At 46.5% G+C, this 14,139-nt stretch overlaps 1 protein-coding gene across 1 annotated transcript in view; it reads right to left on the bottom strand.

Moving 5' to 3' along the window:
- Positions 1-4,469: 4,469 nt before the first annotated feature.
- LOC134094403 (A disintegrin and metalloproteinase with thrombospondin motifs 20) overlaps positions 4,470-14,139 on the bottom strand; it is an 83,966-nt gene continuing 74,296 nt past the window's right edge. Inside the window, exons 32-42 of the mRNA XM_062547910.1 lie at positions 13,649-13,816; positions 10,888-11,061; positions 9,334-9,504; positions 8,892-9,095; positions 8,473-8,602; positions 7,221-7,315; positions 7,010-7,104; positions 6,677-6,810; positions 5,501-5,592; positions 4,811-4,915; positions 4,470-4,559 (exon numbers count right to left, since the gene is read on the bottom strand). Of these exons, the coding sequence (XP_062403894.1) occupies positions 4,470-4,559; positions 4,811-4,915; positions 5,501-5,592; positions 6,677-6,810; positions 7,010-7,104; positions 7,221-7,315; positions 8,473-8,602; positions 8,892-9,095; positions 9,334-9,504; positions 10,888-11,061; positions 13,649-13,816 (1,458 nt within the window). The remainder of the gene's footprint in view (positions 4,560-4,810; positions 4,916-5,500; positions 5,593-6,676; positions 6,811-7,009; positions 7,105-7,220; positions 7,316-8,472; positions 8,603-8,891; positions 9,096-9,333; positions 9,505-10,887; positions 11,062-13,648; positions 13,817-14,139) is intronic.

Raw genomic sequence — 14,139 nt, 5'->3', positions numbered from 1 at the left:
GCCCTTTTGTCAGGAAAAACATGTGAAAATCTCCAAAATTAGAACGGAAAGACTTAGTTGGCCGCAAGCTGTGATGCCGGCCAGAGGGGTGTCAGTAAGTAGGCTACTGACTATGAAACGCGCCAAAACCAGTGCTTTGGATCCTCAGCCTTTTTTTATTTAATAGATTATATTTAAGTAGATTTAACTTCATTGTCATTGTGCAGAGTACAACTACAAAGTCAACAAAATGCAGTTTGCATCTACAGTATAAGCAGAAGTGCAAAAAAGCAGAAAAGTGCATTGTGATAAATAAAGTATACTGTAGGCAGGTGGTGCAAGATATATACAGTAGTGCACTGTAGACAGTAGTATACAGTTGCAGTAATAGTAGTAAATACACTGCGTACAGTATTTATAGTTAGGGTCATGTACTGCTTCTACAACCTAAGGCTCGTTCCTCAAGCTCAAGTAAACCCATAATAACACCTAAGGACACCTACAGTACAGGTACAGTAGATTGTCCCTTTTCAAAGCTTTCCCGATGTATGATCTTTATAGACAATAACCCGAACTGACTTAAAAAAATAACACTTTTCTCTGGCCACACAGAGTGCTGGCCAGTGTTTGTACTGAGTTTCATAACATGTTAAATCTCCCTCTTTGCTAACAGTCCGTGACTTTAAGATCAATATATCCCACTGCAACAGTGTCTCCATTTCTGCCTTGTTTTGTGGGACAACACAATTCAAATGGCATGCGAGCACCTTCAAAGGGAATGAGCTCATTTCACACCCTGACTCACAGTGTAAGTGACTGCTCCAGCTGTGCACTTGAAATTAAAATTCATCTCTTTTTTGACGCTCAGCCCTTGTGTGTACGTGTGTGGCATCAGTGGTGGTGTTGGGGGTTCACATGTTTGGATGTGTTTGTGCTCATGGAAACATAACCTGGGACACTAACATAATCCACATGGAGTTTCTCCTCAGCTCGTCTGTATTTGCAATGTTTAGCCTCTCGTTCTCACTGCCATCTCATTATGCCAATTACACTGGAGGATTCTAATGACGTCAGTCCAGGAAACAATACACTTGGTCATAGTTGTGCGAAATAAACATTACATATAGAAAACATGCACTATGATCAAAAAACACATAAGTAGAGGTTAAGACGGCCTCTAAGGCTGCCTCATATTGTGTTCCTCAGGAATGCCACATCTTGTGGTCCTCTGATTCAGATAAGTTGTTTGCCCAAAATGACTGCTGTTACCCTACAGAGGTGACAAGACGTGTGAGTCTACAAAATCATACTCACTGGATACATGTTGACCAAAGCACATGATTCCGACGACACATTGGAAGCACAAAGCACATGATTACGACGACACATTGGAAAGCGCTAAAATATTTTATTGTTACTTATTTTATAATCAATGTTAGTACAGCAGCAAGACCTACACAATATCAGGACTTCCTCATTCTTTTTCATCCATATAGCACCATAATGATTTCATTAACACTACACACTGTACATAAAAGTAAATATGATTCTCTAAACATCTTTGGATTATATGTGGCAAACATGCATTTTGTATCATTCAGCCAGAATGCCCTCTTTAGATTAAACATACTGTTTGCACTTCAAGTATGGATATGTAAAAAAAAAAAAAAAACAATACACAAAAACAATTCACAAAAGTTACAAAATCTTTTGTTAATGGAAAAAAAAAGAAACTGTTTAAATTTTCTACACATTTTATGGCACATAGTGCGTCAAGTAATCTTTTAATTTCTGATACAGACCTCATAGATCAATTGCCTATCAAAGATATAATGATAGCCAAAGTGGTTCTAGCTGCTCAGTGAGTTTCAACAGGTCGGTCTCTACAGTTCCATGAATAAGCATCCTATTCTGCTACTACAATACTTTGGATAAAGCTTAATTCCCATTCACTAGCCAGGTCTTGCTGCCATACAGTATATGCCTCTTGTAGTTTCAGTAGTTAATGCGCTGTCAAAAGCAGAATGGTTTGGGTGGATTAAGATCAGTGTGACCACTGTGTTACTGATGATTGTCTCAGGCCATGAAATTATCTTTTTTTTTTTAAAACCACTGGACACTCTGCAAACATGCTAATGTCTTTTCCGTGGTCGTGCTGGCCATGCATAGCCATTCTACATTCCTCAACGAGAGCAGTGGTGGTGGCGGTGGTGGTGTTTTTCATTATGTGGATTTGCCCTCTAAAAAGGTTGAAACCCAATCCACCCCAATGCTTTCAGCACCTTCAAGCAAGATTGCTTCTTTTCCTTTGCTCTCTCTCTCTCTCTCTCTCTTTTTGACTACATATGGAGAGCTGTTCTCATAGAATCTGGCAACCTTGTGGCTGTGTGCATGGGGAGGAGTTTTTTTTTTTCCGTGCACAGGAAAGCATCCACGACATAAAGCAGGCTTGTAATTACGCTGAGTCCAAATGTCAAACCTGGTCAGTAAAAATGGAGGCTCTGCAACAGCTGAATTTCAAATCCCATGTCAGTACCTTCCCTCTAGATGCGAGGTAATTTCAGTAGTAAAGTAAAGAGCACCGTGTACAATTCCATCGCAGGTTATTGGTTACAAAACACTAGACAATATACAGTAATACCAATCCTGTACCACACAGGACTCTATTAGTAGTAGTTGTAGCATTGTGAACATCGAATATATCTACATATAATTACAGAATAAATATGATCAAACATAAATAGTAGACAATACAATAAAATACATTTCATGGACATCCATGCTTGAGAGAGGTAGGGTGGCATGCACCTGGGAGCAGGGTTCACATCAGATGTGCTCTGGAAGAATAACCTGGAATAAATCTGGATTCACTAATTTGACCCCTTTCTACTCCAATCTGAGAACGGAGCTCTTGACATCAGAAGCGTGTTTTAACTGAAACACTAAAGGCAGTGTAAAACGTGACGTGAGTATCCAGCGTATTACTTCCCACAAAATAGCAGAATATCCAAAGAATTCCAAAGGACGGATTAATAGCTGATTGTCAGCCGGTGTGTTTGTACAAACAAATTCCTAGAACGGCACAAAACCCAATCAACTTTACATACCAATGTCTGTCTGATTTTATATTTTCCAGAGCACATCTTTTGTGCTTCAGTACCTACGGAGTTTCTCTCTGGAAAATCTGTCTGAAAGCATTATTATCAGCAGGTTGGTCAGACACTTTTCTCAGAGAGACCCACAGTAGCCATCGAACTCCAGTGAACTTTACTCTGACAATGAACAACGGAGGGCTCAAGACACTTCACCTTTGAGGTAAGGCAAGTCTGGAAAGTGGTTATGACAACTGTACACAGACACACAAATACACAGGCACCAATTACAGTAGAAAGTCATTCTACTCTGAAGCTGATCAACCTACAGAGCCCATTGCAGGCTTCATCTTGAATAATAACCAGCTTGCATTCCTCAGTTCTGCATATACCCTATAGCTCTGTAAATTCATTTATATATTCATTTTTACTAATGTTACTTCAGGACCTAGACAGATGTTCAGAACATCAAGATCCTTGCATGATCAGAAATATTCTAGATTGAGACTTCATAATCTGAAGTGATGACCACACCCAACCTGTCAGCAGGTAAGTGGATGTAAGACATTTAAGTTCACAGAGTGTGGAAGTTCACAAGTGTGGAACTGTTCATTCTTCCATACTAGAAAAATAAGTATCCCTTATGGAGTCTTGACCATTCCCCTACTATTCTCTAAAGACACTACTCCATTGGTACAGCTTCAGATACACTGCATACACTGAATGACACAGTTATGACAACCACATACATAAATATGAATTCCCATTGTGGATGATGTACAGTATGGCAGTTCTAGAGACATTCTGTAGTTGGTTTGGTTTCTATTTCTTTTAAGGAAACTGTTAGAATAGGTTTCTCTTAGGGATTTTCCATTGCATCACCAAGAGTAACTGAAGAAGATAAGAAAACCCGACTTCATGACGTGACAGAGGACACTTCTCAGATTTGCACCGAGTCTTGACATCGCCCCACATACAGACCCATTAAGATGAGCCACCAGGTGAAACCAGAGCGGGTGGGCGAGCCAGCCAGGAGAGAGTTGCTGTCACAAAGCAGCGCCGGGTCTGCTTTTTATATTCTGACACACGGACGCATTTGGTAACCATTAGAAGCATTAGAGAGGGGTTGCAAAAGGGGAAGTTGGCCCGTCTTCAGAGTGAGCTGGCTCTGTCGGGGGAGGCGGGCGGCCTATCACGGCTCACGGGTCCTCAAACTTCACAGTACCGTAGCTGCCGGGAGGAAGGAGAGATGGAGGAGGATGGGGGGGGGGGGATGAAGGAGGGTGACGAGGAGTTCAAGTCAGACTGACGGGCTCATGGAGCCCCTGATGAGTGGCATCTTGTGCTCGGCACTGGCATGGGAATCGAGCGAGAGGTCACGCACCCGCAAACCGGTCCTCACTGGACCTGGACGAGGAGGCCCGAGTGCGGGTGGGGGATGCACTTGCCGCAAAAACCGCCGCAGCGTCCGTAGATTCTGGTGCCATCCTGTGCCAAAAACACGGTAAAAACCATGGGTGAGAATGAGAATCCACGTTTAAGGAGAGAGCACAAAAAAATGTAAAAATGACTAGACTAGACCAGACCAAACCAGAGCACAAACATTACTGAAAGGCATTTCACAAACAATGGCACTTCAAATCAGCCCATTTGAACACAGTGGAACTTACACTTACAAAGGTGTTACTGTAACTTGTGAATGCCTATCATGATGTCGAGAGAAAAGACCGCAGCCTTACCTCAGACCTGTGCACCTTTACTGTGACATAGTTGCCCTGGGAGACCCATTTGGTTGCTTCGGCGACCTTCAGACCAGTTCCGGTGAGGTTGATGCTAAACTGGCCCTGTGGATTCAGCAACACACAGGTTTTAAAGTAAACCTCTGGGACAAACTTACTAATGAGGACATGGTAAATGTCAACAAAGCATCAAATACGGTATATTAGACAGAGTAAACATGGACACACATGGCTCTATGTAAATAAGGCTGAGCTGTGCCCACACATGCTTGAGATCTGTTCTCACGTTCCCCTCATAGCCAAGTGAGCGCATACTTTCCTCCAGCCCGGGGAATGGACGTGTTGAGTGGGGAGGGGGCAAGCTCAACTCTAGACAGCTACGGCTCCATTTCAAACACTTCCTCGAGTCGCCGGGAAGCCGATCTTTCTAAGTGCTTTCACAACTGTGCCCGACGAGTCTCGTCGCACTTCTCCTCTCAAAAGTGTTGTGTCTACCCAGCGTGAGGCTCGGGGAGAACTATGGTGGCTCCATGGTGAGGACAGAAGCACCCCAACCCCCACCCCCCCGCACATTAGGCTGAGTTGCTCCATGTTTGACACATGGGGAAACAGGATACAGTTATCCCTTGGGTAACCCCCCCTCCCCCCCTCTGTGCATATGGTTTGAGTGGGGAGGAGAGGTGGTCTCACCTGGGGGCACTTGGCTGCGCTGTAACAGTCTCCTGCTGTGGCGAAGGGCACCGGCCTACCCAGCACAGTCTGGGTGAACTGCAGGTCCGTGGCTGCAAGAGAAATATGGCCACATGTAAGAGCACCAAACAACTCTCTTTTTTTGTACACAGAGAATAAAACAATGGCTCAGGAATATAATAAAGGGAGACAGAAGAGAGGGGAGAGAAGTTCTGTAAGTTAAAGGGCAGTGAAGGGGAAAAAATATGGACTGGAAACTAGTGTGGCAAGTACAGACAGAGACGCAGGTTGGGGGGTGGTGTCAAACATCTGGGGCACCAGCAGCATCCCTGCACCCCTCTCTTCATCCCTCCCTCTCTCCCTCCCTCCCTCTCTCCCTCGCTCTCTCTCTCCTGACAGTAGACTGCTTTACTGTACGAGTACGAGTTGCCAAAGAGGCTCCAGGCGCTTCATCTGAACCTCGCCTTGAACTCATTACTCATCTTTGCTTTTTTCCATCCCTCTTTCGCTTTCTCTCTCTCTCTCTCTCTCTCTCTCGTTATGCTCTCTCTTTCAGCCCCAGCTAAAATGGGCAGCTGAAATGGGAACATATGCCATCAGGAGTATGATGTGTGGGGGGTGTGCGTATGAGTGTGTGTGTGTGTGTGTGTGTGTGACTGCGTATTTCCTGCTCTCTCTCTCACTAAAAGTGGTTCCACTTGCCCTTCTCCGTGCTGAGAGTGGCCTTCCCACTCACTACTAATCACTGGTAATCCCCCCACACATCACATGGGTGCTAACGAAAGACACGCCGCGCCACAAGGGCCAAGGTGGGGCTGCCTCAGCTAATTAGCCGTAATGGCTACCAAGAGTTACATTTCATGGTCATTGTGTGTGTGTGTGTGTGTGTGCGTGTGAGAGAGAGAGAGAGAGAGAGAGAGAGTGTCTGTGTGCATACATGTTTGTGACCATAACAGGCTTCCATGACCAAGCTGCAGGTTTAAGAGCACAGATATAAGAGTGGCTGGAGAGATGGTGCATAATGCGCCAGTCCATCTTTGGTAATGCCCATGTAGAGCACTGGGGCCGCCTGGGCAAGGGAACGCAGCAGGGGTGAGGATGGGCAGCCAGCCGTGGGTATGGGCGGGGTGGAGCGCGGTGTGGTGCCATGACCAGAGAGGTGCAGTAATGACTCACTTATTACGCGCATGGAGCCGAGGTCCAGGCGCACCCTGCTGAAGAGCGTGTAGCCCGCTGATGGGTAGTCGTTCCTGCACTGGCAGTCCTGCCGTCTGCTGCCATTGAACGGACATTCAAAGGGGTTCTGGAGCCTGCCGAGGCACGTGAAGATGTCAGGGACAACATCGCATACTACAGTATAATACGGACAGGATTGAAACAGTACCATCATAAGTATCACTAGATATAAATATCTGTATCTGTACTTCAACTTACATGACAAAGGACAAGGCAAGGTAAATAGGATAATGCAATACTATAGTTAGGATTTCTCTGAAATGAAATACATACCTGTATGCATAGATCTCAGAGAAATTATCTGTCTGGCCACTGCGAAGTGTGATATATTCCTTGGGAAAGCTGGTGTGCATTTCAGCACAATATATCTAAAAAAAAGAAGGGTGTTCAGTAAGACTATGATCTATAGTATAGCAAATAAGGTATAATGTACGTGTGCATGGGCATCTTTATAGCGTCATACTGAGATGTATTTTCCACAAACCTGCAGAATCCTGGACTTGACTTTCAGGTAGTGTTCCCCGTCCTTCCTCAAGCCCTCCCTCATCTGCACCTCTCGGCATGTTGAGAACACCTCACCTGAGATGAGTAGAGTACATATGAACAGCGTGAGAACGGCAGGATGTCTGCAACTGTCTGAGTTCAGCAGGAACATTTGTTCACAGTTGATATGGTTCATATTTGACAAAGTGATAACTACGAGACAGAAATGGACTCATGGTTCTCCTGTTCCTGTTTATCTCTCCGTGTGTGTGTGTGTGTGTGTGTTTGAGTGTGTGTGTGTGTGTGTGTGTGTGTGTGTGTGTGTGTGTATCTGTGTATCTGTGTGTGTACGTGTGTGTCTGTAAGTGTGTATGTGTGTGGGTGCGTGTGTGTGTGTGTGTGTGCGTGCGTGTGTGTGGCGTGAGCGTGTCTGTACACACGCGCACATGCTGATGATTAAGTGTTTTTCTGTGTGTGCTCCCCCATGTTCCCTCAACAGAGGAAATATCTGTTTATTTATCTCCCCTCCTCTTGCACTGTTATTTCTGCGTGCTTCATGGAGAGATCCCTCCCGTTTCCTGATTGGCAATAATACTTTGAGTTGCCGAGGCTGCCACAGCCTGAGCATATCATTTTAATTTCGCCCACGCTTGACTTGGCGGGAGAAATTAGGGCCCAATGCTCCAGTGGAGTCCCTGAGCCGTGTCTAAACATCCCAATAACGTTGGGGAGCGAGTTTGCGAACCTTGGCTCACTGCCCTTTCCTCGCGGGGGTCAAAAGTGAAGGCCGCCCCAAACAGATTCCGCGAGAGTGGCCCTGCGATCCTCTCACTGTTATCAGACCTTCGACCCAGAGGAAAGGGGAGGTGGGGGGTGGTATTTATTGCTTCAAAGCCTGTTTGCCCTGGAGGGGTGCCGCGATGGTGAGGGGGAGTCGAAGCTTAAATTACACTCAACGTGCTAACATCCAAAAATACACTGACTTCCTCCAAAACGACCTGCGTTCCTGAGCTGGCGTCCCTACGCAGCCAATTTAGTTCCATTACAAAAGGACATTCCTTAATGCACCAAAAAAAAAAAAAAAACACTGCAACAGCTGACACAGGCCGATCTACGCTACGGTGTGTGTACTTCAGAGAGCAAGCCAGGAAAAGAAAAGGCGCTGGAGCGCTCGTGGGGGGTCGGGGGGGTCGGCGGTGTTTGGAGCGGAAGCGAAGCGGTGTGCAACGAGTTTTCCGTGTGGGGGGGCTCACATTCTCTCAGGCGGCAGGCGGCCCTAGACTCGGGCCTCTCGGAGGGGCTGCAGGCCTTGGAGGGGAGGTGTTTGGTGGTCAGGCATTCCACCCGCCGCTCCATCACCCCAGCGCCGCACGTCTGAGAACACTGCAAAGTAATGAGAGACAGAGAGAGAGAGAGAGAGAGAGAGAGAAGCATCATTATTACATTCATTGAAGATCAGCATTGAAGATTGGAGTCTGAACAAGACTATCCCAAACATTCCTGCGCTGCAATAGAGCGTGACCAAACACTTCTAACCCTGTGTCATGGTCAGGCAACACCAATTTGCAGTTTAAAAACATGCATTAGAATTCAATAAAACAAATTGGACTGCAGTGACTGAAACTAAACGCCTGAACCCATGACTGGCGCTCACACACACACACAAACGTACCTTGCTCCACGGGCCAACTTTCCAGTGAGGGGTGGCCGGGCACTCCCTGATCTGGCACTGCTGGGTGTCCAGAGGCCTGGACCCTGGGCACTGGGTGTGGGCAGAGAGAGCCTGGGCGGTGTAGGGGTGTGGGTCGGCCGAGGAGGTCACTGCTGAACAGGACACCATCCTCCGCTGATACCCGACGCCACAGCTGGCTGAGCACTGCAACGGACATATGGACACACTGAATTGACCACCTGGATAAAAAACTGCTGCATCTCATAAATGATCTCCACATTCAAAAGGTCTTAATTATGTTCTTGTTATGTTATGTTCTTATGTTGTGGATTCATAGCTCCAGAAGCGCAAGAGTAAACACGTATTAGTGGCAGGTCGATATCGATGTGCGAGAGCTCTGTAGAGGTGCGGTGCTGAAGCTGGACTGGGGCGTTTGGCTGACCTGTGTCCAGGCTCCCGTCATCCACATGTACTGGCAGGCAGAGCGGTGACAGGGCTGGTGCAGTGGAGGCTTTGTTAAGGGGTCACACATGCTGCTGTGACTGGGGTTCATCCTTGTGTCCACACACAAGATGTTTCTGCTCCTCGTCCCCTCGCCACATGTTGAATTGCACTGTATGGGGGAAACACAGAGACAAAACATACTAAGCAGCAGTGGTGTACAACATGGCCTGAATCACAAACGTCCCTGAGCAAGGATGACAACACCAGGAAGCGTATGACGCAAATCAGCATATGTGTGTCTGTGGATGTATGTGGATGATCTGCAGTAGCAATGCATGACCACAGGGGGCAGTGCAGCATTATTTGTAAACTCTGGCTTCTTAAGCTGTCAGGTGAGGACATTTAGAGATGAGAAGTGGAATATGTAGGACGATATACATTTATCAGAAGTACTGTTGTTGCTGTTGTTGTTATAAATTCACATCTGCAAGTGCATGTTCCACCTGATGCTTTTCCTAACTCTGATTCTTCTGATTTCTTATTAAAGAAAGCCCCATAAAAAGCACATGATGCATGACTGTGTGTCTGTTGGCCTGTTGGCATCTCACCCCACAAACAGCTCTGGTAGCCTACTGAGCCAGACGCTTGGGGGAGAGTGGGCACATCAAAACACACACTAATGCCTTAGAAGTCCCTAAATGGAGCTCCTCTTGTGTGTCCTCTGTCCTGCAGACACAGCTGAGACATACACACACACACACACACACACACACGCGAGATGAAGAGGGAGGGAAAGAAAAGAGGCTCTGGGCTCGCTGACATCACCCCATTCACAATCTAGGACAGATACTTATCAGCGCTTTGAGCTGCTCTTCTGTGATGGAGCACATGATGATGTTATCGTTTAAGCCCACAGCTCTGATTCAAGGAGCACTAAGCCTCCTCCTTGCATCGCTAATAGTTCAGTTGTCTCTCTCTCTCTCTCTCTGTCTGTCTCTCTCTCTCACTCCTCTTCTATTCTCTTCTTCTACTCAGTGGGGGTCTCTGGGAACACTGGCAATAACTACACTTAATGGCACAATTAAAAGTTCTCAGCCCCCACACACAGCTAATGACTGATATCAGTGTAGTGTGCACAGTAGGCCCTGTGGTCTGCCAATTAATGAATGAACAAAATTACGATCCGAGCGATAAAACTAAATGGCGCTTCGGGATGAGCGGGCAGGAATGCCGCGGCTCCGTAAAAGCTTTCCCAGATAAGTCTTCTCGTCACCACATGTGGCCGCACGGGTTAAAAGCTGCGCAAGACATCGCGTTCAGGCGAATGCTTCTGCCTGAAAGACAGGATCCAGATTCACCGGCACCGCCAGGCTGGAGAGGCCAAGCAAATGAGCGTGGCGCACGTTTCCCACTGGCTGCTATTCAAACCTCAGGGAAGGCCAGACAAAACAAGAGCCAGCCAGTACAGCGGCGTGAGGCTGTCTGATGCCCGACGGGCAGAAAATCCTCAAAGCCGAGCGGAGGATTGAAGTGGTGTTCTCCGAATACTCACATCGTGCCACTCCTCGGCGGCCCACATGTAGTGGTGGCAGTCTGGGGAGAGGCAGGGCTGGGTGGTGGCGGGCCGAAGGCGGGCATCACACAGCTCCGCGGCGACTCTTCCGGAGCCCTTCAGTCGGCAGTACACCTCTCTGCTCTCCACTCCGATTCCACAAGTGACAGAACACTGGGAGGATAGACACACACACACACACACACACACACACACACACACACACACAGAGACACAGAGGGAGGTTGTGAGACATTTTTCATGAAGAGAAACAACTGACCTGTCAATGAACTGGTGATGAAATATATGGCAAGCTTTTATGTAAGATTACAGTGTGAACTGTAGTGTTGTAGTGCTACTTGGGATGCTATTGCTAGCAGCATTTTCTTATTCGCTTTGAACTACATACTTAAAAAGAAACAATAAAAACAAGCCCCCTATTTAGTCTTCTAAAAAGGACTCCACTAACATAAAAGCAATGTTGGTAAACAACCTAAGCTATGATCTCTATATCTTCTCAAACATGGCTGGCGTGTATTGTCTAGTGAAGTCTGGTCGTCAGTTCAAACACAGGTATATCATATCTTCAATCTCTTTGAAGTTGTTTTTTTATAATTGTGCCTTGTGCCGCTCTCATCAGTGTCTACCTGATTAAACTCTCGCTGGCTTTAGCAACAGTGGAACCCTCCCCACAACATATGGCACATCCTCAGGCAGGACTGTATAAATATGCTTGGTTAAAAAGTGAGGTAATTGCGTGCAGATGTTTTTCACATGATTTTACATCTTATGCACTTCAACTTGCTTCAAGTTGCGGTTGATCTGGTATTTAGTTTGGACCAAACACAAAGAATATTGAGGGGAAATCCGACCTTGGCTCCGCATCAAATCAAATGGTTTTAACATGACATCAAATACCATGTAGTAATGACGTGGGGTTAAATATGAAGTAGAGAATGGTATATTAAATGCATAAACCATGATTTATGACACTGACTGTTGTTTTAGACTCTCATGAAGCCCTCTTTTTTGAACAAACATACTGATAACATATGTTTAAGGGTCATGCCATTGGAAAGTGGCGGCACACATTATTTGACAGTTTTATTTTCTGCTGGGGAGAGTCTGAAGCCTGCTGCACGTGTTTGGGCTACATGGTGCCGGGGGAGGGCTAGGCCGTGTTTGGCTCCTCTGAGATGACGAGATTGGTGGGGGTAAGCAGGGGAGTTGCAGGGGGTAGATTGCGTTGCCTGAGACATTACTAGATAGACTCTTCAGCCGCACTGGGTCTCAGGAGAGAAAAGGGGCGAGAAGAACCCCATAGTGAGGTTGGCCACAGGCAGTCCCCGACCCCCACCACCACCTCTCTATCTATACCACCTCTTGTCTGCGTGGCTGCTGCGAGGGCCTAACAGTGGGCTCTGAGGTTTTCTAAAGTTGTCACAGGCATGGATGTTAAGATATAAAACATGTCTTTATGCTCTACTTGTGGATTTCATGGTTTACGTTGGTATGTGGAGGGAGGTGATTGCTTCCAGACGGGCAGAGTGGTTGAGTGAGAGGCCCCCGTTGGTGATATAGAGCGAGAAAGACAGAGAGACTGAGTGAGAGAGTGTGAGACAGAGAGAGAGAAAGAGAGAGAGAGAGAGAGAGAGAGGAAGAATGAGAGCAAGAGAGATTGTGACCTCAGGAAGGTAATGAAAGGTACACTCGCACACCCAAAAAGGATTTCACAGACATGCTTCAGGAACAGGTATAGTCCCACTAAACTACACCTCACTTCAACCACCCACGCATTGCCTTTTCTTAATTGGCCTGAGGTTGCAAACAGCAGTGTGCGCGCCCATACCTAATCCACAGACCCTGACAGATCTTGGGTCCCTGAGGCCAACTGCCCCTTGGTGGCGGATGTCTTCAGTGTGTGGTCGGCTCCGTCCTGACTCTGACCTTCCCCCTCAACGTGGCCTACTGGCCCCTAACGGGTCCCACTACAGCATGAAGAGTTAGCCTGCTGGGACCTCCAAGGGCAGCACTGCTTGTACTCATTCAGGGTCTCTTGCCAGTTAGGATAAACACATCTATCTGAGATCTCAGCATTCTGAGAATTTCCTAACTGTTGACTGTTGTCTATGGTGAGTTGTATGGAAGCATATGAGTTTGGAAGCATTCTTGTAAGAAAATCTATTGTTGGCTTTGTGTCATTTTGTGCAAAAACCTATCATACCTAACCTTTGATCCTTAGATAGACTAGTTCCAAAGTGGGCACAATTTATGGAGCACTATGGTTAACCGCTCTTTCACATTCTGAATTCTAAGAATGAATTTCACATTACATTTTTCCACATTCTGGATGGATAGCTTCAGGGAATATGGAGTTATTTCTGTGAACTGTTTTCCTATAAGAATTGTATAGAAAATGTAATGCAAAACAGCGCTCCCCCTCTCCTGGCCCAGATAACACTGGAGAAACAAACTTGGCAGATTATTAGAGGAACCCTCCTTAGAGACTTACATGTGCGCACTCCCAAAATATTTGGACACTAAGATACACAAATCAAGTGCACTGTGTAAAAGGCAATGTAAACCTTGTCTGTAATGTTTAATTCAAGTTTGCGGAGGAATAGCTATGTGCACAATGACCCAAACATATCTGTCGGACATCTGGGGCTGGATGACCCACTTGGACCGGCGAACCTCCAGCTGCTAGCGGTAGCCACAGAGCTAGCCGGTATTTTGGAGCGAAGCTTCGGGGAATGCATACCTCCCTCCACCTGTTGGCTTTCCAGCTGGGGCATGCACCAGCCCTGCAAGCCTTCTCCGTCCTGGGTCTTGACAGGTGACTGCAGTGCTCGTCCTCTATCTGGGTGAGGTTCTGCTGCACACAGGCGATGTCTCTCTGCTTGGTCCCTCTGCCACAGGTCACAGAGCACTGGAGGGGAAACCAAAATATCAGCTTCAGCTAAATCTCTAGCATCAATCATAGTGACAATCCACAGAGACAGGGTTTTAAAAATGGACTACAGTTTCCTGTTACACAAACACACATTAATAAAAAGTAAATCAACAGCTTGACCATTGAGGACACTTCAACATCATGATGTTAGCCAGTCATTCAAAACTGCGCATGAAGCACAAGCACTCGTACAGTACATCTTGCAGCCATGCACATCAAAGAGTTACCTGTGACCTCTGAAATGAGATCACCTGTTACTTTCCCAGCAACATCCATCAACCAAACACTTTTAGTCGGCC

The sequence above is a fragment of the Sardina pilchardus genome, chromosome 10 (genome assembly GCF_963854185.1).
Source record: "Sardina pilchardus chromosome 10, fSarPil1.1, whole genome shotgun sequence".
Lineage (NCBI taxonomy): Eukaryota > Metazoa > Chordata > Actinopteri > Clupeiformes > Clupeidae > Sardina > Sardina pilchardus.
This window is presented reverse-complemented; position numbering and strand designations above follow the sequence as displayed.